This window comes from Sorex fumeus, unplaced genomic scaffold (assembly GCF_029834395.1).
Source record: "Sorex fumeus unplaced genomic scaffold, SorFum_2.1 ptg000136l, whole genome shotgun sequence".
Lineage (NCBI taxonomy): Eukaryota > Metazoa > Chordata > Mammalia > Eulipotyphla > Soricidae > Sorex > Sorex fumeus.
The window spans coordinates 1,782,305-1,807,096 of NW_026606193.1; the positions used below are offsets into that span (position 1 = coordinate 1,782,305).

The window sequence follows — 24,792 nt, forward strand, 5'->3', positions numbered from 1 at the left end:
TGTTAGAAAAGATGAAGTCATGAAATTTACATACAAGTGGTATTACATGGAAAGGATCATGTTAAGCAAAATGAGTCAGAAAGAGCGGGATAGACACAGAAAGATTGCATTCATCTGGGGAACATAAAGCAACAAAATGGGAGACTAATACCCAGGAGTGGCTGAGATTAGTACCAGGAATTTTGCTCCATGACTTGGAGGCCAGCTACACGTGCTAGGGGAAAAGGAAGCTCAGATAGAGAAGAGAGCACCAAATAAAGGGTGTTGGGAGGATCCTCCCAGGGTGGGAGAAGCATGCTGAAAGTAGACTATAGACCAAACATGATTGCCACTCAATGCATCTCTTGCAAAACAAAGGACCCAAAAGAAGAGAGAGAGAGAGAGAACAAGGGGGAATGCCCTGCCACAGAGGCAGGGTGGGATGGGGGGGATGGGGGGGTGGGAGCGATGCTGGGACCCATGGTGATGGAGGATGGGTGCTGGTGGAGGGATGGGTAATCGATCATTGTATAACTGAAACCCAAGCACAAAAATTTGTAAGTTTATAACTGTACCTCATGGTGTTTCACTAATAAAAAAATTTAAAAAAATAAAAAGAAAAAAGGAAAAAAATAACAGTCTTGCCCTGAGCATTATACAGATTTAGTACAGTCCTTGTAAAAATTAATTACACTTATAAAAAGACATACATCAACCACTGTTAAAATCTGGAGTAATAGCCTCCTACCCCCAAGTAAACGAAGCATTGCCAGAGAAAGCATATTGGTGGTTTCTCTTTCCTGAATTTCAAACTATAGTGTAAAGCAATACTAATCAAAACAGTATGGCACTGGACTAAGGACAGAGTCTCAGAACTATGGAATGGAATTGGGAGTTTAGATGCAGACCCTTGGGTATATGAACAGATCAAACTAATAAAGAATAAAAGTGTGTGTGAGGTGGAGCTCAGAAAGCCTCTTCAACAAGTTGTGTTGGGAAAGCTGGTTAGCCAAATATAAAAAGAAGAAACTAATTCAGACCACTTTCTAAAAATATACACAAAAAAAAAAACACATCAAAACAAACGAAAGGCCTCGATATTATACGTGAATCCATAGATAATAAAGAGGAAAACATAGGAAGGACACTTCTTGACATTGAATCTTTATGCATGTTCAGTTGCGTAGTGTCACTGTCCATGTGTGCAGAAGCAAAGAAATTGTACTGTATCAAACTAAGATGCTTCTACCCACAACGGAAATGATCAGGATTTAAAACAAACACATAGATAGGGAGAGAAAACTTTATCCACCACATTTGATAAAGGGTTATTATACAGAATATCAAAAATCCTGCTATAAATCAAAGAACAGCCAGCCCTATCAAAAACATGTGGGGAGAAATTAAAAAAAAATACATCGTTTCATAGGAAGCACACAGGTAAAGGTAAAGGTAAAGGCCCTCCCGTTGATCGTCAATTTGCTCGAGCGGGCCCAGTAACGTCTCCATTGGAGACTTTGTTGTTACTGTGTCTGGCATATCGAATACTCTCGGTAGCTTGCCGGGCTCTCCGAGAGGGGTGGAGGAATCGAACTCGGGTCGGCCATGTTGGCTGCTTGTAAGGCGAACGCCCTACCTGCTGTGCTATCGCTCCAGCCCCAAAGCACACAGATGGACTAAAATATATTTCAAGTACTTTGCATTTCTTACCAAGGAAAAGAAAACCAAAATAACAATAATAATAAGGTATCACCTCACACCAGTGAATTGGCATATATCATAAACAACAGAAACGATGGGAACTGGGGCAGATGTGGGGTGGGGAGATGTGGATTTTCTTATGTTGACTAGTTCAACCTTCTTGGAAAACAGTTTGGACACTTCTTAGAAGTACTAGAAACTGAGCTTCTACGTGACCCAAAATCACAATTCTAACCTACCATTAGTAGTATTGTAAACCTAGAGGCCTAAAGCCCATCTATCTGAATAAGTGTAGAACATTCCTTCCTTGGCATCACTGAGGAGGTTGATGTAATTATGGAGCAGAAAGCTTCTATTTATGATCATGAGTATAATGTAAAATAAATACTAGTATAATATAAAATAATGGAAATGCAATAGCCACGACAGACTCAATCATTATCAAGGCAATAAAGTGTCACGTGGAGGCATTAATACCAACACCCTGGAAATACATATGCTTAATTGTGAGAAAGTAAAATCATTTGAAATATCCCATCTGTTTGTGAAGTTTGCGATTTGGCTGCTAGGAGCCTAATGCATTTTTCTTACCTTGAGTTTTTACTACAAATGTAGGAATCATTTTAAAATAGAATCTTGTTTTGACAGATTATTAAAAAAAAGTGTGGAGTGAAGGATTAAGTTGGATTCTCATATGTAGCACCAGAGGTCATAGAGAACCTCATGGTCTGAAATAAAATGGACAATATTGAATGATATATGAACCGGATCTATTTACTGCATTTTTCCAAAATATTTTTAGCAGGTTTTCTGTTTACTAAATTCAGATGCTTGCCAGAAGCCAGAGCTTTAAATGTTTGCCTACTTTTTATGATAGTTGAAAAAATAAAGCTATTAGAACTAACAGCGTGTGTTTTACGCAATTAAAAACTTACAAATTTCCCACAAATGTATTTTCTATCTGAGATAATACTATGCCAGTGTAATACCACCATCTGTGGTATAAAATATCTCTATATCTGTCTACTACTTTCCTGGTGATTTCTGTTAATCAGACTGATCTCTTCAATTCTAGACTCAATCATAGCACTTCTCACAGAGCTGCATGCCTGCCCTATGTTCATATTTACATGTGTATATGTGTGTGTGTGTGTGTGTGTGCGCACGCAGTAACGCTAAAGATAACAGACCAACAAAGAGTTTTCTCTTACATTGTGTACATTTGTTCACTTGTTACCAGTTGCTTTCACACATCAGTGGACTAAATATTATTGATCCTCTTTTAAAAAGTGGTTTCAGTTGAGTAGGTCTGTCAATTAAAAAAAATAATCCAGATTTGGCAATTCAAAGCAAATTGTATTTGTGGTTTTCATCTATTCTCTTCTATAACTCTCTCTGTTGTCTGGTGCCTGGTAGGTCGCTCATCCTCAACTATGTTGATGTCTCCAACTCAGACTTTTTTTTTCCTATTTTCTTTTTCATACATTTAGTTTCTTGCTGAATTAATTTTCTCTTGGGTGATGTAAGAAGCACAGAACAAACAAAAAACTTGACATAAAAATGCACCTCCTATGAGTTGGGAGCACTTTCCTTACCAAAACAGAATGCAAAGGGAATATAATATTTTAAAACAGGACGTGACATCTTTAACCAGGGTTGAGAATTGCTTCCATCATCATTTTGATGTACATGGTAGCTACTTTGTAAGAAAAAAATTTCAAACAATTGTCGAAATCATCACAGTGGCAGGCATATGTAAGTGTGGCCATATTTGGTCAATTTATTATCCAGAAATTCATTACTAAAATGGTATTTGAAGGTTGATTTTCCAAAAGTATTTGACTTGTAGTCAAAGACTATGATTATGATATAGATCTCTGTAGATGAAATAAATCTAATTTAGTTTACAGCCACTCAGAACGGTTAGAGAACCAAGTATGTTGCCATTTTCTTAATCAAATTCTTTGTAAGTACCGCTGTGTAGCCTTAAGTTGCAATGGCATAATTTTTTCTCACTGTTAATAAAATATTTGCAGAGGAAGACCCTCAAAATGGACTTATGCTGCTCTCGAAGGCAGCTTCTAATCAGTGTATAAAACAGCACAAAATAAGAGTGTTAAAAATGCTTTAATCAATTTCTTTATAACCTTCAGTTTTTCATGTTAAAATCTAACATAATAAAGATATTAGTGTAAGCCTATTTGTGATATGTATCAGAATGCCTCGGTGTTATGCCCACATGTAACTCTGCAATGTGTTCATTTTCTACCCAGGAGCATTGTTTTAGAGTTCTAAGTTTATTATTTTCAAATGACTTATTTAATGATGTCAATGCAAATGGGTAAAATGAGCTCATTAAAATTTTTACTTAGTCACCATGAAATTACAGATTTATTCATGATTGGGTTTCAGGCGTATCAACACTGTAACTCTCCCGCTCCGATTACCTCCAATTCACCACTCCACTTCCTGAGAGGTAATAAAATGAAGTTTTGATCTAGAAGCACAGTTAATTTTTATTATGTATCAGGTGAAACTTCTTAACTACATACAAGAAAGCCTCAGTCACATTGTGCCCAAAGCCTGTTTGAGACTTTGAATAACATAATTTCGACAATTTTTTTTTCATGCCGGTACTTTTTTCCCGTACAGTTTTACTTCCAACACCTATTCCAGTTCTCACACATTTATAATGATAGCTGGATGTAATATTAAAAGCATCTTGTGAAGTGACAGCTGAAAAGAAGTAAAATCTGATGCATTTCTAAAAATATATGCTTGCCTTCTCCGTTACTGTTCTTTTCAAGAAGCTATCTTCTTACTTTTTTACCTTTTTCAAAAGAAGAACATCATTTCAGCTTGAGAAAAGTGAATTCCTGCTCATTGTCTGAAAACTATTTTCATACTTATTTTTGTTTTTATCAGGGCTGTATTGAGCTAAGAGGACATCGCTTTAGTTAAGTGATGTATGTTAATATGTAGGAAAAAACAAGCCAACTAAGGCTTAATGTACAAAACTTTGGATTATTTTACAGATTAATTTGAAAATTGAATAATTTCAAGAGACAAACTGTCACTTTGCTGGTTATAGTCGTAACATATACATGACATATGGTTTGTTACCTTAGTCATTATTGTTTCTTTTATAGTATTAAATACTCCATATGTCTGCAGAATAGTTACATCATAAGAACTGAATTAAAAGCATTAAACAACAAAAATCCTCTCTCCCCTCCACCCAAGGATAATAAGAATATTCTACTTTATTGGATGTTTTTTTTTTTGCCTTACCCACAGGAACTCTATTGTGACTGAATTCACTTCACGAGTCACACCGAAAACATCTTTAGAAGGGAAAGCAAGAAAGCAAGGCTATTTACTAATTCAAATTCAAGACACACCACAACTGGGCGATGGCCTGAAACTGCGGCCCTCTTAGGGGTACAGAGCACTTGATAAGTTTTTCTGGCAGTCCTAGAGATAGTGAAACTAAGTAAGAAAGAGCTCAGGGACTTGGGTGCAGGTGGGACTCATGGGGTCCTCGCGGCTGGGAATCTGTGTGTGTTTCCTACCTTGTAGACTTTGTTCCTTGTGAATTAGTCAATTGTTCACTGTCGGGGTAGCCTTCCTCCCTTCCTGCCAGGGGAACAGGAGGGCTGTGTCCTTCTACTCTGGTCAGCTTCATGATTGATTGAGACTCTTCATCTTGCCTGGCTCCCGGAATGGGCAGCTCAGAACTCCCACCTCTGGCCCCCGATTCCCTGCAATTTGTCACTTCTGTATCTGTAACTTTCCCAGCGCTATAGCCAGGCATCAAGATGCAGCGTTTCTTCACTGGGGGGTCGAGGGAGAGAGAGCAGGGCACAGCTGCACATCAGCCCTTCCCAAGCACGTATACAGTGTGAGATGCCCAGGTGGGTTTGGGTACAAGGCAGAATCCCTGGAAAGACGGGATTTGAAGCGAGGTCACCTCAGATACACCCCATCCCCTGAGCACTCAGCGTCGTCTTGGGCTAGTACTTAAGAACTTGGTGCTTGGAGCTTTGCAGTTGAGAATTTCACAGAGAGTACCCACTTTCCCTGCAGTGGATCTGCAGCTTTAGTGCTTGTCTGTTGCTTTAAGTGGGATGGGGGGAAAGGGGTGGGGGAGATACTGGGACATGTGGTGGTGGAAAGTGGGCTCTGGTGGTGGGATGGATACTTGATCATTGTATAACTGAAACCCAAGCACAAAAATTTGTAAGTCTACAACTGTACCTCATGGTGTTTTACTAATAAAAAAAAAAAGAATAGAATATGCTGGGATAGTTTGGGGATCCTTGGCTTTGAGTTTCCCGAATGAAGAGATATTAAGCATCTCTGTTTGTGCTTATTGCCAAATATACATTCTTTAAAGCAATACCGATGATTTTCTTGTTGATTTTTCTTTTTGATTTGGTTTATTTGTTTTTGAGAATTTCAACCCTCCTTAAGTTGGGTTACTAATATTATCAGCGGTATGGTTTACAGATATATAATCAAGCTAGTTTTTTCTCCAGCTGGAGCGATAGCAGGGCTGGAGTGATAGCACAGCGGGTAGGGCGTTCGCCTTACAAGCGGCCAACATGGCCGACCCAAGTTCGATTCCTCCGCCCCTCTCGGAGAGCCCGGCAAGCTACCGAGAGTATTCGATATGCCAGACACAGTAACAACAAAGTCTCCAATGGAGACGTTACTGGGCCCGCTCGAGCAAATCGACGATCAACGGGAGGGCCTTTACCTTTACCTTACCTTAGTTTTTTCTAGGCAACATATCATTGGATTTCAGTATTTTTTAAAACTATTTTCACATTCGGCCACTCAGGTAACTTCTATTTCTGGATAATATTTTCCATTTGCATCTAAAGAGATGGCGAGAAGGAGCTTTAATTTGTTTTCATTTTTTTCTGATTATCAGGTGAATTATTAGAGGCTTTTGGGACTCTGATTATTAGATTATTATGATTATTAGATTATTAGGGGCTGGAGTGATAGCACAGCAGTAGGGCATTTGCCTTGCACGCAGCCAGCCCGGCTGAACCAGGTTCGATGCCTCCACCCCTCTTGGAGAGCCTGGCAAGCTACCGAGAGTATTCCATATGCCAAACACAGTAACAAGAAGTCTCACAATGGAGACGTTACTGGGCCTGCTCGAGCAAATCTATGAATAACGGGAGGGCAGTTTTTTCTTCTTTTTTTTAATGATTATTAGAGGCTTTAGGTGCTTTCTCTGAGGCCTACTTCATCACACCATTCATTCTCTCCTCTCTCTCTCTCTCTCTCTCTCTCTCTCTCTCTCTCTCTCTCTCTCTAATACTCCCCCTACCTACACTTTCTACATTTTTTCTAAATAAAACTATTTCTCACTTTAAAAAAAAGTCCTAAGCAGCAAGTGCAAGGGTTGATGTGGAGTAATGAAAACTGGTTCATTCTCTGTGAAAAACAGTATGATGACATATAAAATAATTCAAAATATAAGTGAGGTACCATGGGGCCTGCAATTACGCTTCTGGGTAGTACCCTCAGGTGGCAGGAACACAAATTCAAAACTGCTTCTGGACACTTGGATTCTCTGGCCGCTAGTGACAGTCACCAAGGCCAAAAACATCACAAATGGCTGAGTGCAGTGAGTGGCTGGTGGGGCCTCGTGTGTGTGGTGCGTGGGCCAGGATTTGGCCACGAGCTCTCGCAGGGTGAATGGCACCAGAACATTTGCTGGTCTGAAGGCAAAGGGGAAGGAAGCCTGGAAGATCTCACTGACACCTCAATCCTACAAGCAGAGCCAAGGCTGCCTGGTGAAAACCCTTTGAAGGAAAGCTTAACTGGAGTTCCCAAGATGCGTAGGAGGGGAGGATTCATGGTCCCTCAGGACAGTGACGCAGGGCTATCATCATTGGCATCTTGCAGTGGCAACCTCGTACTACTAAAGTTTTTTTGTTTCTTTTTTTTGGGGGGGGCACACCCATGCACAAGGGTTACTCCTGGCTCATTCACTCAGGTATTACTCCTGGCGGTGCTCAGGGGACCATATGGGATGCTGGGAATCGAATCCAGGCTGGTTGTGTACAAGGCAAACACTCTACCCACTGTGCTATCACTCCAGCCCTGTACTACTAAAGTTTAGAAACCTTTGCTCTCGTAGAAAACACTGGACTCTCAAAAATAAAAAAAAAAAAAAAGAAAGAGAGAGTCCCTGAGACTGAAGGGGCACCCATCACAGGGCCACTCGCTGCCTCCACACCTCTGCGATCAGAAGGAATACGAGGTGTTTGAGTAGTTCCTGATGCCTGGTCACTGCCCTTCTACACACTCCACTTCTAGCTGTGTCCACCCAGAGGCCAAGCAATGTGTCCATAGCTGTCTGTTCCATAATAGTGGATCACAGCTACTTGCTATGGTACTAGGAATTGATCATACTGAGTAAAATGCCGTTGATTCTCTAAATCTGCCTCTGATCCTAGCAGTTCTGTCCTATACCCTGCTCTTGAAAGATAATTATATCTGGCGGGATCTCCTGGTCAGTTGTCTATCTGGAAGAACATTCTGGATGCTTTTTCCGTCCACCAACTTCCCAGGATCCTCAAGAAACAGTTTTTATTTTCTTGTTTTCGGAGTGCAGGGTTACGCCAGGCTCTGCATGCAGAGATCCCTCCTGGGAGAACTTGGGGGATCACAGCTGGTCCCAAGGGTCCCACCACATCAGAGGTGTGTGAGGAAAGGACACAGCCCATGGGGCTATCTCTCTGACCTAGGGTGTATTTATATTTAAAAAACTCAAATATATCCACCATTCCAAAACTAATACTCATAAAATATTTATTATACATGGATCGTATCAAAAATATTTGGGATATTTGGGATATGTGTTTCCAAACACCAAACATGCATTCAGTGCACACAGAGCTGAGGCAGGAATGGGCTCCGGGGAAAGAGAGTCAGGCTGGTCTTTTGCTGGGCTGGATATGGAAAAATCTGCCAACCTGTTGTTCTTTCTTTCCTTCTTTTTTTTTTTTGTTGTTGTTTGTTATTGAATTACCGTGAGATATTTACAAGCTTTCATGTTGGGGTTACAATCACACAATGATCAAACATCCATCCCTCCACCAGTGCATGCCACCAATATCCCAGGTATACCCCCCTTTCCCACCCTCCCCCTGCCTCCATGGCAGACAATTTCCCCCATACTCTCTCTCTACTTTGGGCATCATGGTTTGCAATACAGATACTGAGAGGCCATCACGTTTGGGCCTTTATCTACTCTCAGCATACATCTCCCATCACGAACAATCCCCCCAACCGTCATAGACTTAGTGATTCCTTCTCTATTCCAGCTGCCTTCTCGAGACCCCAACTCATGAGACAGGCTTCCATCTATCACTGTCACTGTCCTCCCGTTGTTCATCAATTTTCTCGAGCATTTTAAGACATTGTGAGACTTGTTACTGTGACATATCAAATACGTCACGGGGAGCTTTCCAGGCTTTTGCCATGTGGGCGAGATATGATCAGTAGCTTGCCAGGCTCTCCAAGAGGGGCGGAAGAATCGAACTGGGGTCGGCCATGTCGGCCTCAAGCAAGGCAAACGCCCTACCCACTGTGCTACCGCTCCAGCCCTGGCTTCCAACTATGGAGCACTATTTTTGGCCCTTGTGTCTATCAACCATGGGTGTCCGTCTCATATCGTGTTATTTTATCTTCCACAAATGTTTGCAGTCCTCCTTTTTCTGTCCCCGTCTTTCTGACTCGTTTCACTTAGCATGATACTCCCCATGGCCATCCACTTATAAGCAAATTCCATAGCTTCATCTTTCCTAACAGCTGCATAACATTTCACAGTGTAGATGTACCAAAGTTTCTTTAATCAGTCGTCTGTTCTCAGACACTCAGGTTGTTTCCAGATTCTGGCCATTGGGAACAGTGCTGCAATGAACATATAAGTGCAGGTGTCATTTCAACTCTGCTTTTTGCACCCTTGAAATATATTCCCAGAAGTGATATTGTAGGTCATATGGAAGCTCAGTTTTTAGTTTGTGAAGGACTGTCCATGTTGTTTTCCAGAAAGGCTGGACTAGTGGGCATTCCCACGAACAGCGAAAGAGTGTCCCTTGTTCCCCACATCCACGCCAGCACTGGTTACTTTTGTTCTTTTGAATATGTGCCAGTCTCTGTGGTGTGAGATACCTCATTGGTGTTTTGATTTGCATCTTCCTGATGATTAGTGATGCGGAGCATTTTTTCATGTGCCGTTTGGCCATTTGTATTTCTTTTTTGAGGACGCTTCTGTTCATTTCTTCTCCCCGTTTTTTTTTTTTGATGGGGTTGGAAATTATTTTCTTGTACAGTTCTCCTGTCACTGTCACTGTCACTGTCCTCCCATTGTTCATCGATTTGCTCGAGCGGGCCCAGTAACGTCTCCATTGGAGACTTTGTTGTTACTGTGTTTGGCATACATATCGAATACGTCACGGATAGCTTGCCAGGCTCTGCCGTGCGGGTGAGATACTCTTGGTAGCTTGCTGGGCTCGTGTCTTGTATATCCTGGATATTAATCCATTATCAGATGGATATTGGGTAAATATTCTTTCCTGTTCTGTGGGTTCTCTGTATTTTAGCCACTGTTTCTTTTGAGGTTCAGAAGCTTCTTCACCAACCTGTTTCTTAAAGCAACCTGGATTTCCTGTTTTCTCACAGACTTCCCGAAAGCCGGTATCAAAGCCAGATGTCCCAGAGAACAGTTTTACCAGTTTCAAGTGCTTTAAGTTTTGTATTACTTTGAGGAACTTCCAGCAGAATGCGAATTCCAAGGTCATTCGAGAGAGGAACTGAGAAAAAGGCCTTGTGTTAGAATGAAATCATGCTTACATGTTACCACTCCTCACATCCCACAATGAAACGTCATGTCCTGCTATCAGCACTTAGTTCCCTGGTCTCTGACCTGTCCTTCTTGGGTTAAGATATTTTATGAGAATTCATTGAGGAAAATTGGAGGCATCTGAGTGAGGAAATTTTCTTCTGTTGCAGCATACTTTCAAGTACTATAAGCGCATTAGTGATCTGGATGAATTTATGTGGCTATGTTTTTGACACGATGATTAGTTCGCTCTGTGATCTTGACAATATCCTCTATGAGCTTGGTTTTTCTTACCACGAGAATTATGCTTCCCTGTAATCTATGTAATTATGTAGGGTGAAGTGGGAGTTAACATTGTGATGTACTTTGAGCTCCGAGTTCAAAGAGCTAAGTTAGCAATGTCGATCTGAACATAATGGACCAGTTAGTTTCTATACCTGGTGGCATTTTGAATATTATAGACCCAAGTAAATAATGAAAGACCTTTAGTTACGCAAAGTCAATGACCTCAGCATCCCCATTTTGCTAGGATCATTGGGCACTAAAGTGAAAAATTACTACTTAAAAAATGTAAGGGTTAGAACTTTGTAATGAAACCTGCATTTAAGTATATATCACAGTGCATATGTTATTGAAATACACTTAACATTTTCATGCAGAACTACAAGCATTGTTCACATAACTCAGATTTAGAGAGTTAACATCCATTTAGAAATAACATTGATTCTCTTATTTTTGTAAGTTCCGTAATTAGTCCCACAAAACACTTGGACAATATTTGAGAAAAATGTATAGTTTATTGAGCTAATCTATACTTTCAAAGAAGTTCATATCATTGTAGCAAATGCTACACCTATAAAATATGAATATAATTGGGATGGATAGATAGTATAGGGATAAAGGCATTTGGCTTGCATGGGACTAACCCACTTCAGTCCCTAAAAGTCACATGGTCTCGTGAGCTCTTCCTGGAGAGATCTCTGGGCTCAGAGCCAGGAGTTGTAAGCTCTGAGCATGTTCCTTGAGTATGTTCCCCCAAACAGAATCAACAAATGCATACATATGTACACTATAGACAAATGTAGCACTGTAGCACTGTCCTATTGTGCTGTCCTCCCCCCCTTCATACATTTGCTCAAGCGGGCACCAGTAACGTCTCCATTGTGAGACTTGTTACTGTTTTTGGCATATTGAATATGCCACGGGTAGCTTGCCAGGCTCTGCCATGAGGCGGGATACTCTCGGTAGCTTGCCAGCCTCTCCGAGAGGGGCGGAGGAATCGTACCCAGGCTGTTCACTTGCAAGGCAAACACCCTAACCACTGTGTGCCCGCTCCGGCCCATATACAAATGGAAATTAGAATTCTATAAATATGAAATCTGTGTTTTCCAGTTAAAAAAATATAAAAAGTATGAGAATTTTCTGTTCTGAAAGTACCATTGTTTAGCTTTAGAAGTTTTTCTTGTAAAGCAAGTTTCATACAATTCCCATATAGCTTTTTTGTTTTGTTTTGCTTTTTAGAATTTTTTTATATGGAGGTATGAATTCTGACACAGTTATGGCTAGATTTGGATCTGGGGAAACCAATGTAATCTAAACTTCATTAATATCAAAATTTTCACCCAAGTTAGATAGTGCCAGTAAATAGATGTCGATTATTACCATTGTCATTATTGCAATTATAAACTTTAGAAATGACAGAATAAAATTATCTAATTTGTAATAATATTTGCTGATTGTTGTGAACTTCGTGTATATATGACACTTCTTTATCACAGTTAGAATTAGGGTTTTGGTTTGCTTCCTTAAAATACTGTCACTAGTTAGATAAAGTGAACTGCGGGGAGATATCTGTCTCTTTAAGAAAGAAATATGAGTTTAGGTAGTTACAATGCTGTGAAAGTTTATGGTATCTGTGTACAAAATGACTGACCACCCCCCTCCCCCCACACACACCATGGAGGTCCTCATCATCCTCTGCCTGATGCCTTTGCAGCCTCCAGGATGCTCTTCATCTACCCCTCCCAAACTCCTTGGTACCTTGCTCCATAGCCCAGAGCCAAGGATTTGAGGTTGTCCCGTGTTAACGGTTCTTTTTGCTTTCTGTGGTCCATAAATGAGTGAGATCACCCAGGATTCACTTGATGAAAGGGCACAACAGATTTCTGAAAATCATGTTTTCTGCCAAGGGAGATTTTAATGTAGAACATATTTGGAAAATTTCTGATAAATGAGAGGGAATTGCCAACAAACTTTCTAACAAAGAATTAGTTTATGGGGGAGATATCATTGTAACTGGGTTGATTAAACACACACACACACATATTCATTTTAGCTATGTTCCACTCAAATTTAATCTGAATTCTAAAGGAAAGAAGCAATGAAAATCTAATTTCATTAGTTGTAATATTGATAATTTTTCTTGTCTGATATTATTTACAGAGTCAACCCTCTTTTCCAATTCTGTGAATTAACAATAAGACTACTTAAGGGGAAATAAAAATAACATATAATTTATAAAATATTTATGATTCCCATGATTAGTTTGACCTCATTTTGTATGAACAATTTCCACAAGAATGGGAATACTATGTCTACATGCATAAAACAATATAAATCTTTGATTTGAGTATCGACACACTGCACAACTACTGTGTTTGCAAATCACACTCTGACAATTAAGTTAAAACCACACTTGTGAAAATGAGTATCTCCAGCACTGAGAACATTTGGTGATTTAACAATTCTGAATGGCCCTGCTGACCAAAAAATTCTAGTGCGTGCAATAAATTGTCTGAAGTGGGCAATCATACTGATTAAGAAAAATTAACACCATGTGTCAAAATTGCTGAAAATTTAAGGCAGAAAAAATAAATATATAAAATTTCTCTTACAATCTCGGTTTGTGGGAAGTCTGTGTGTGTGTAATTGCTGGTGATTATTTTATTCCATCGACAATTGATTCTGCTTAATCAATTGTTGATGGAATAAAACAATCACGTAAAAAATCATGCAAATAAAGGTAGTTGAGGGGTGAGAGATGTTCCAGTAGGTAGGGCGTATGCGTTGCACATGGCTGACTCAGATTCATCCCTAGCATCCCAGATGGCCCCCCAAGCCTGTCAGAAGTGATCTCTGAGCATAGAGGCAGGAGTAAGCCCTGAGTCATCAGCTGAGGCTCAAAAATTAATCAACTAACCAATCAATAAAAATAGTTGAGAAATAATTAGGTAATGTTCATATCTACTATATAGTTATGAATGTTAAAATTTGAGAAACTAAATCATAAACAAGAACCTACAAATTCTGCTGCTGTGTCAAACTCGTAACATGTACTTGATGAAGTAAAGGTTACAGATGATATGTTCCTTCCTTATGCAGGTGCACAAATAAGAAAGAACCTCTCCAGAGATTTTCAGTGTGGACTTTTACTACATTGTTTTCCGAACACTTGTACTAAATACAAATTTTTGCATTCATTTCGTTAAAAATTAAGGCTGATTTTTTAATATTCAGAACAAGTAGAAAATGCATAATTTAATTTGAAATACTGAGTAGAATTTTCTGCTTTTTGATTGTTCTACTTTTTTTTTTAAACTAGATCCCCTCCCCCACTTTAAGAAAGAATCTTAGTGATTCTTTTTTTTTTTTCTTTTTGGGTCACACCCGGCAATGCTCAGGGGTTACTGCTGGCTCATGCACTCAGAAATTACTCCTGGCAGTGCTCAGGGGACCATATGGGATGCAGGGAATCGAACCCGGTCAGCCGTGTGCAAGGCAAATGCCCTACCTTCTGTGCTAGCTCGGCCCCTATTGTTCTACTTATAGTTCGATAAACTCCTTTCTTCTGTAGTATGTTCTTGGTATTTGCAGCAAGATGAATTGTTTATTTTCGTTGGGGGGGTCATGACCTTTCTGTGCAGAATTGATGCACTTTCTATATTTTTGAAATTTTCTATCTCAACTCTAAAGGAAAAAAGCAGTGTAACATTAAAAGTGTTAATTTTGGTGGAACATAGTTATAATGAAGATTTTGTGTGTGTGTGTGTGTGTGTGTGTGTGTGTGTGTGTGTGTTTAATCAACCCAGTTACAGTTAAAGTCAGTTATCATGTTTGATGCAATAGCAAATGCTCTACCAGTTGTAATAAAATGTTTTACTAAAACATTGAGCAGAGGTCAGCAACATCATCCCTATGCCAAGAGGGGCTTGCAAGTTTTGCATAATACACAATTTGAATCCATGAGTAGAGCTGAAGTATGTCCCTACAAATATGCAGCAATTCCCTTCACTAACAGCTCCGCTTCCATACGTATATTTCTGCAACTTTAGATCTATAAATAAGTACACGTATATACGTATTTGAGCATGCTAGATATGTATCCTAAATTATTTAGATATATTATGAATATTTATATTTGCATGGTGGTTTTACTGGATACATCTGAATTTCCATAGACAGTGATATAAGTATTATGTTTAGATGTATTTATGTTGTGGGTATGTATTAACTGTATTCCTTTATGATTCTATTCTATATTTGAAATCAAGTATTTTTGGAATTAAGGACACCAGAACTCTTATTCTTATTGAATCTTTGCCTGGATGCTAATGTTTATAACTACATCTATATCTAACAGTATATATGACACATTATTGTTTAAAAAGTATAAGCGATTAAGCGAAATGACTCAGAAAGAAAGGGATAGACATAGAAAGATGGCATTCATATGGGGAACATAAAGTAACAAAATAGGAGACTAACACCCAAGAGTGGCCGAGATTAGTACCAGGAATTTTGCTCCATGGCTTGGAGGCCAGCCACACATGCTAGGAAAAAAGGAACTCAGATAGAGAAGGGAGCACCAAATAAAGGGTGTTGGGAGGATCCTCCAAGGATGGGAAAAGCATAATGAAAGTAGACTATAGACCAAACATGATTGCCACTCAATCCTTCTTTTGCAAACCACAACACCCAAAAGGAGAGAGAGAACAGAGGGGAATGCCCTGCCACAGAGGCAGAGTGGGATGGGGGGGATGGGGGGTGGGAGGGATACTGGGATTCGTGGTGGTCTGAAATGGGCACTGGTGGAGGGATGGGTACTCGATCATTGTATAACTGAAACCCAAGCACAAAAACTTGTAAGTCTACAACTGTACCTCATGGTGTTTCACTAATAAAAATTAAAAAAAAAATAAGCGAAAAACTTTGATATGAAAATGTAATGGGGTGAGGGGGATAGTACAGTGGGGGAGGTGCTTGCCCTGCATATGGCTGACAGGGTTTGAGTCCCAGGACCCCACTTGGTTCCCCAACCCTCACCAGCAGTGAAACCTGAGCACAGAGTCAGGATTCAGAATTGAGCACTGTTGACTGTTGCCTCCCAATATTACAGAAAATTATATACACCGCTGCATTATAATCTTAGAGAACCTGGCATGTTTTGGTAGAATTTTGGAGACAGTGAATAAGGTTAATAAATTTGAATCTCTTACTCAGGGGCCTGCCCCTAGTTCTTTCTGTACTATTTCTCCACTCTGATAAGAAACTTACAAGTTTCTTTTGTAATTTCTGGACTTAGTGTTATAAAATATACTGTTGTGCATAAAAGGAATTAGAAGTGAATCAATCATATTTAATATCATAATCATATTATATATATATCCGTATTTAATGCCACATGATATAAAAATTCAATAGTGATATTTATTTGGTAATCATAAGAAGAGCACTTAATGTGTCCTAATATTGTTGTCTAAGATTTAGGGAAAAGCATTCTTCAAGCCATAATCCCTAAAGGTTTCCCAGGATAAAATTCCAGTGTTTTGTCACTTGGTCCTGGGAAGTCCTTTCTACTTATTACAGTGTCTTTCCACTGTCTTTCCTACAACAATACTCCAGTATTACTGTGCATCCTTCATTTCCACTTGAAACAGGTGACTCCTTTGTCCCTTAGATCATACTCTGTGAGCAGTATGTTTTTCAATAACAACGAAAGTGCCTTCTTGAAGCAAAGTAGACATATTTCCCATATCTTAAACACTTGGCCATATTCCAAGGGCACAGCAGAATGGCTAAGAATAGTGATGCTTCTGTGGCAGGGCGATCCCTTGTGTTCTCTCTCTCCTTTTGGGTGTTGTGGTCTGCAAAAGAGGCTTTGAGTAGGGTGGGAGGGATATTATCCATGGTGGTGGAAAATGGGCACTGGTGGAGGGATGGGTATTTGATCATTGTATAATCTAAACTCAAGCACAAAAAAATTGTAAATCTACAACTGTACCTCATGGTGTTTAAAAAAATTTTTTTTTCGGAATTTCAAAATCACGTGGCCCTACTGCAGCCACGCGACATCATGTTATGCATAACCAGCAACAGAAAACAAATTGTCTGCTGTTGCCTTTTCAGCAGATCTGAGCGTTGGGGTAAAATCTCAAATAGTAATGGTGGGTTTGGTGTCGAAATATTGAATGTGATCAAAGTAGAGAGAGAGTAATATGGAAATCATCTGCCCCACAGGTAGGGGGAGGGTGTGGGATGGGGGTATACTGGGGTTTTTGGTGGTGGAGAATGGGCACTGGTGAAGGGACGGGTGTTTCATTGTATGACCAAGACTTAGACCGAAAAGCTTTGTAACTGCTCTCACGGTGATTCAATAAATAAAATTATAAAATATGAAAAAAAAGAATAGTGATGCTGTTATTTACCAGCGAAATTCTCTCTTTCTAGGAGCGATATTTGATGAATCGGCCAAAAAGGACGATGAGGTGTTCCGCACGGCTGTCGGGGACCTCAACCAGAATGAGGAGATCTTGCAGACAGAGAAGATCACGTTTTCGGTGACATTTGTGGATGGTAACAACCCCTTCCAAGCAGTCCAGGAAGGTAAGGTTCTCGACAGTTCACCTTTTACTCTGTGCGGTGTCTTTGGGTTAAACGCGGCAGTGGGATCTCATTTGTCAAGTGCCACAGACATGGTATCAGTGTTCCTTGTTAGTGGCATAGCTTTTCTTTGAGAGCTTCAGTTTGTGGATATTCATGTCCTCGTACACTCTGGAAGGGCAGAGTGTGGCACCTTACTGGTTTCGCAACAAGTGAAAATTATCCAGTAAAATATGTTCAGAGCCTGTAGAAATATTTACAACTAAAAGTGTGAGGGTGTATGGCTTCAAAGTGACTGAAGTATTCTCTAGAACTTTCTGCCTTTGTTCTTTGAGTTATTTGTGATGACTTCTCTGCCGGCTGTTGTTGCAACTTGGAGTGGCATTTCAGGGGTGCATGTGACAAATGTATTGCTGGAAGGGAAACTTTTAGATACTGAACACTGATCGAGGATTTTGCACGAAGCCTCTAAATACTGATCTAGGCTGTACATTTTTTTATCCTTTACCTTGAGGGAAATGTGAAAGCGGTATCCTTATTACTTTTAAGACATTTTTACTCTAGACTATATGCAGGGCATTTTTCTCTCTGTGCATGTAAAGGGATTAATTTTTTCACCAATTCATGCAAATATAAATCCTATTGTTCTCCGGATACAATCACTTATATAAATGAAGGTTTTGATTTTAAGACATTGTGGTGAAATTAGCTTTATCATTCATGTTATTATTGTAAGGCAAAATTTATTCTTTTAACTGACAAAGCACTCAATTCCTTGCGATAGTATTATTAACTATTCTAGTTTTTGTTTTATTGTAATATACGCACATTTTGGTGGAAGATATTAATACACGTTTAATTTATTCAAACAAGGCATTTGTTTTATTGAAGACCTAAAGATAATTTGGCAGAGAAAGACAAAGAAAATGCTATATGCCGTTTGTAGTATTTAAGAAAAATATTGAAGGAGTATTCAGCGTTAAATTTTCTTAGGCCTGTCAAGTTCATCTAATGTATTTATATGTTACGTATTTAGACAAGCTGAGGTATACATATTGCTTTATAATCCCTGACTATTGTTGAAACAGTAAGAACCTGATAACCTTTAATTATCTGTATTGTGAACAATAAGGCCCAAAAGTATGTGTGTGGGGGGGGGGGGGGGGTGAAGGATCGGGAGAAAAAGAGAGAGAGAGAGAGAGAAAAGAAAAGTTCCTGCGATAGTGGTAGGTGGGGTGTACAGGTAGTTGGGTGGTGAGCGGGAAACTGGGACTATTGGTGGTGGGAAAAAGTACACTGGTGAAGTGACAGGTGGTGTTGGGGCAATATGCCTGAAATCCAATCATGAACAACTTTGTAAATGTGACTCAATTTTATAAAATAAAAAAAATGAATAGATTAATTTGTCTAATGAATTTTTCTTCTTATTAAGTTGAGGGAGTAGTAAGTAACAGGACAGACATATTTTCTATGAAGGTATTTTTACAAAAATTACGGTGATGCTTAGGGTGACAACATAATTTTAATTTGCGATAAATAAGCTTTGAGACCTTTCATTATTATAAAGGTACAGTTATTTAAAATGAAGAAGTAAAAAATATAACTTACCCTTGGGAATTTGGGGCTTTAGAGAAACAGGAGAATGATAAATTTTCTATATTGAATGTCTATCTTTTTTACTAGAATTCCATAAACAAATTGCGTAGTAATAAAGAAGAAATTGGGGAAACATCCACTAATGTCCAAGGATAATAAATGCAATAGGTAAAGTGACTACATATTCTTTTAAATTCTCTATTTCATATCAAATTCTTAGTTTTAATGACCAGTGTGAGAGCATGAGAGAAGTGAGAACCAGCTCATGTTGTGGCTGGTTCCTAAGTATCTGTATCTTAAAAATCGTATTTTAATTTGAAATGTACACTGAATCCCAGGGGGGTCTAATAATCCACTTTGGAAGAAGTGCAGGAGCTAAAAAACATGAAGACGACACAATGGGTGGGAGACTGTACCAAGTGTAAATAAATACTCCCCCCCCCCCCCCGCCACACATTTCTGAAAATACTCCAATTTGAAAAGAAGAGAGTTTTTAGAGACAAGTGATTCTGTTTACACGTTGCTTTGTGTAGCCATTCTGCTGCCTGATAAATTCTTCCAAGAGACACAGTCTCTGAAGAACTTTTGGGACTTGGGTTTTGGGAACGGAAAACAGAAGGGAAGTGTTCAGTTTAGCAGATGAAAACCAGTTGAGATTGGCTAAGAAAGGGAATGGCCAGTTAATCTCTCTTTGTTGGCAGCGGGGAAACTTACAATATTTAAATTAAAGGGATAGTGGCCTCAAAATAATGTACTAAAATGCTCTGTGGAGGTGAGGGGTAGATCTTTGAGACTGTAGAGATTATCCCAGTGGACCGAATTCAGTCCTAGGAAGATCTGGAGTGAATCCACTACCACATTCAATAAGAAAGATCTCAACTAGTTTGAAAATTAAAAATACTTCTTTCTGGCTCTATCAGAAGTTGATTTGAGAATATATGGTGAAAATATATTCCACTCACAGGGAGCATGAACTTTGTCAAAGTATTCTCCTTGGTGTTTTAATGATATAATTTAAGAGAAAAACCTCAGTATGTCACTGTAGATTGCCAATTTTTCTATGATCGTCTTTGTTATAGTACCATTAAAGTCTATAACACGGTTTCTTAGATAGTCTTCTTTTAACATTCTAAAAAAAGACCAAAAATGGATGATATAATTGTTACTTATTGTATATGCATTATTACCACTGATGAACTTAAAAAAATAAATGGTTTTCTTATCATCTATCTTCTACCTCTCTCCCTGATCCATGTTGTTTATTTAAATTTAAAAATATAATTATTCTTGATAGACAGCAGAAGCATCAACTATTTAGGTATGTTTATAATGAAGAATAATAACAAGATTCAGTCAACATGTAGATAATAAAATCTAATAATCTGAGATCGGGGCTGGAGCAATAGCATGGTGGGTAGAATGTTTGCTTTACACACAACCAACCCAGGTTCAATTCCCAGCATCCCATATGGTCCCCTGAGCACCACCAGGAGTAATTCCTGACTGCATGAACCAGGAATAACCCCTGTGCATTGCCGGGTGTGACCCAAAAAGCAAAATAAATAAATAAATTAATTAATTAATTAAATAAAATGAACAATCTGAGATCTTTCTGTTATTTTTAAGACTTCCAATGGTCAGTCAGATTTAAACATAAGTTTAAACATACGTTTCTAGAAATATATTACTCAGTTATAATACAATATTAGTATTTTACTCTGTAGTAATCACTGACTGCATTTGATTTTTATAATTATCCTGTAGTACAAATCTCAGCCTTTTAAAAATAAGTACTTTAGTAAAAATTAAACAATGTAAAACCAATCTGTACTAAAACCACTTCTTTCCTTTCTTCTGAATGTTTGTTGACATACATTATTTTTATCAGTTGAGTTGCATAATGTTACTAATGACTTAATTCAAAAGCCTATTTTAGGGGGGCATTTTTCTGTAGATTATACAGATACTTAGGGATAAAGCTTTCTCCCATAAAAAGATTACAAAACAAAAATTTGCACATGATTATATTTAAAATAAAGAGAATTATAGAGTGAGAAGTTAAATAAGCCTACTTGAATTGTTCTGCTGTATAAAAAATTTATTGAAAACAGAGTTGTTAATTAGTTTTATACATACTGTAAACAAGTCTCAAAATGGAGATGTTATTGGGTCCGCTCGAGCAAATCAATGAACAACGGGAGGGCAGTATTATACTGTAAATGTAATTGTGGAATAGAGTAAGAACTGAAATAAGACCTTCAGACCAATTTTCCATTATTTTCATTATGATATCAAATATATATATATATACATATATACTTACATATATATACACATAAGCACCTATATGCACATAGCTGAGAAAACTTACAATAATCAAGAATATTTCAAAATATTTTAGGATTCATAAAGTATTGAGAGAAATGAAAACTAGTAATAGAAAGTATGTTGTAATGTATTTTGGGATTTTATATGGAATCCATGCTTGTCCTCACATACTTGATCTTTCTCATTTGTAAATAACGAAGAAACAATGACACAAATAGTGGGTTTTAAGATCAGCTTTATTTCCATATGTAAACTATTTTATGAATTTAAGACTATATTTTCAAATTTTGAAATGTATAGTAGAACTAATATATCACTATGACTGTATCTCCACATAAAGCTTCACACTGCTGGTATTGCCTCTTACTTTGTTTTTTCTCGTTCTGATTTTGAAAATAAAGTGAAAGAACATAGAGTGTCAGTCCCTGGCTTGCATCTTGACCCTGTATTTGTTGTAGCCTATGGAACCCATTATTATGGGAGGAATCAGGAAAGCGACTCGAATGGGTTCAGCTGATGTATGGCTCCATCTTCGTCCTTAGCTCCTGGATTCTTCTTCTTCCCAGACTTCAGTGCTGAAGGAAACATAGATGTGCAAATATCTGGTGTGTGAGAGGCGCTGTCTCTACCCAGAGCAGTACCTCTATAGCTTTAATCTCAGCCCAGTGGCAGCTACAATGGGCAATCAGGGGTGAGTATTCATAAGGAAACAAGAGGAGTGAGAGCAAGGGCTTCCTTTGTGAAAACTGGTCACATTGAAAGCTGAAGGCAGAATATGAATCCTGAGTACTTGATTTATTTTTGAAGGAAGGATATAAGCAAAGCACTAGGCTCTGATATTAGGCTGCAAGATTCAGCTGACATACTAGGAATTAATTTTATCTCATCAGAGAAGGACTGAACAATGAAAAGAAGAATGCAAGAATGGAAGGGCACAATTGCAGTGTGGAGTTACATTTTCGATTGGAAGCACACATGGGTTGACTATCAGAATGAGTCATTTTTTTTTCTTTATCAAGACCAATGTATGCTGCAGTCACAATTTACTTCACTGGGTTTATGAAAATTTCTGTGAGATTTCCATTGTTTCAGTTGAAATCGGTATAACAAAATGCAAAACTCACTTAAGCGAAAGCGCAACAATAGTAGTCATTATTTCTGAAGTATAATGATGGAATTATAACTTTTAGACTTATACTCTTTTAATACCCAGTATGGACTATGATTTTGAAATTGACTTCATTTTAATAAAACTATCATTTTGAATTATATTCTAGTTTTCAGTCTGGCCTCCCTTCAACTTAATCCCTTATATACCACTACATGAACATTGGTGGCTGGGAATCCCAAAAGTGTTGTTTGTGTCTAAGTAGATATCTCACTATAATATGATGACTTTTTCAGTCAAATGTGTCTCATACAACTTACAAAAGCAATCTTATTTATATGCACTTTAAGTCAGGGACAGCGAGACTGCTTTCATCATTTCTAAAAGTAGTCTCTTTTTAAATAGTTATGTGTAATATAATAATTTCATATTGTGTATGTAACATGAGTAATGAGAGAGTTGCTGAAACAAAATTGTTAGAAGGGAAGATATCTTAGAAAGTACTTCTCCTGGGCTGGAGAGATAGCTCAGAGATAAGACGCCTGCCTTGCATGAAAATGACCCATATTCGATCCCCAACACCCCATATGGTCCTCTGAGACCACCAGGAGACAAACAGAGCACAGATCCTGGAGTATGCCTTAAGCACTGACAGATGTGGCCCAAAACTTAAAAGAAGAAACCATAAAATATAAGCACAAATAAAGCATTGCTCCAAAACACAGCGCCATTTATTGGGCCATTTGGTGTTGCAGAGGTTAAATCTTATCCTCTACTCAAAGAAATGTTTCTATGACATTATGACTTTACGTTTTCTACCAGGGCTTAGTTTCAGCATTTATATCCCTCTCTTCCTTAGTATGCTTTAGTATGATGCTTTGTTATGGGGGTGAATCACTTGATCACTTGATCCCTCGTTATTCATCGATTTACTCGAGCGGGTGCCAGTAACGTCTCCATTCATCCCTGTTGCGTGCTAGCGTAGCCCAATGGCATCTGTTCGTTCTAGGAACATGCAGAGCCTCAAACCGATCATTCAGGGTCTTGACGAAGAAGTCTGACCATCTTTTAGGTGGGTTGTCCACGCGATCTTTTGACGACCCGTGGAATCCAGTCAGTAATGGCTCTAGTCCAGCAGTTGTCTGTAAACCTCATTACATGTCCAGCCCATCTGATTTTTGATGTCTTGGCAAATGAGACAGCGTCCCTGATTCTTGAGCGTTGATGGAGATCAGAACTCTGGATTCTGTCTCTCATTTGAGTGAATATGATATGAATATGAATGTGGGGGTGAATATGATTCTAAAATAGTTAGACTCATATCTGAAAATTCTCTAGCACAGGGCTATAGTGGTTGTGGCTTCTGCACCGTGTTTTTCTAGGCTAATGTTGATACCTCCAGTTCCAGCTTATTTTCTGATTTATTTGACAATAAATTGACCTTGAAATTTGGTGGCACCAGGGACCAAGCACTGTGACCTGAGCAATCACGCAGGATCTCAGTCTGCTCAGTGAATCGGTTCCTTCTGCCTTTCTCCTCCCATGTCTATATTCCGGGCGGGAGTTCTGCTGGAAACGTGCAGTCTTTGAGCTCAATTTGGTGCCACTGTTTCTCAGCAGGAGTGTGGCTGATCTGTCTGCAGGTACTGAGGGAGAGGCAGAAGCTTCCTGCAGGAACTGTCCTGGGCCTTCCATCCCCCTCTCTGACTCTGGACGTCCACGGTTGAGTTTGCTGTGTCTTTTCCACATGCTATCTTCCCTATGGAGCAGGATATGATCAATGACAGAATCCGATTCTTATTGCCTATCAGGTGTTCCTCAGTCACCATCATCAATATCTGATTGAAGCAGAACAAACTCGGCATCTACAGTTATACTTTCTCTTAAGCATCTCACATGAGCCCTAAAACCGAATAATACTTAGCCTACTGGATGTTTGGAATCTCAGTGTTATAGCAGTTGAATTAATGTGTCACTGACTGTCTCGTCCAGGCCTGCTCTAAAAACGGAGCCAGCTGTGATGGGAAGGAGCAGTAGGACTAGAGGCGTGCAGGCTGATTACAGAAACTTCCAAATGAACTTGTGAAATGGAGGGTGGGTTTTCAGAGCATGAAAAGACATTACACTGCTGTCTTCTACCTATAACTCGGGATTGCGGTTCTGCAAATGAAGGGAATAAGATGCTCTCGTTTAAAGTACTTCCTTTTCAGAAAAGAAAAGGGATTTATTAAGGAAAACCCCATGTTTTGTTTTGTTTTTTTTATCGTATTATAGAAGATGCAAATTGCATAGCATAATTTTGTTATTTTCTGAGATTTATTGCTGTACGCTT

At 38.8% G+C, this 24,792-nt stretch overlaps 1 protein-coding gene across 3 annotated transcripts in view; it reads left to right on the forward strand.

The window, feature by feature from the left end:
* GRID2 (glutamate ionotropic receptor delta type subunit 2) overlaps positions 1 to 24,792 on the forward strand; it is a 1,415,717-nt gene that overhangs the window by 272,454 nt on the left and 1,118,471 nt on the right. For all 3 annotated transcript variants that reach the window (XM_056106635.1, XM_056106637.1, XM_056106634.1), the window contains one exon: positions 17,276 to 17,431. In XM_056106635.1, coding sequence (XP_055962610.1) covers positions 17,276 to 17,431 — 156 coding nt within the window. The remainder of the gene's footprint in view (positions 1 to 17,275; positions 17,432 to 24,792) is intronic.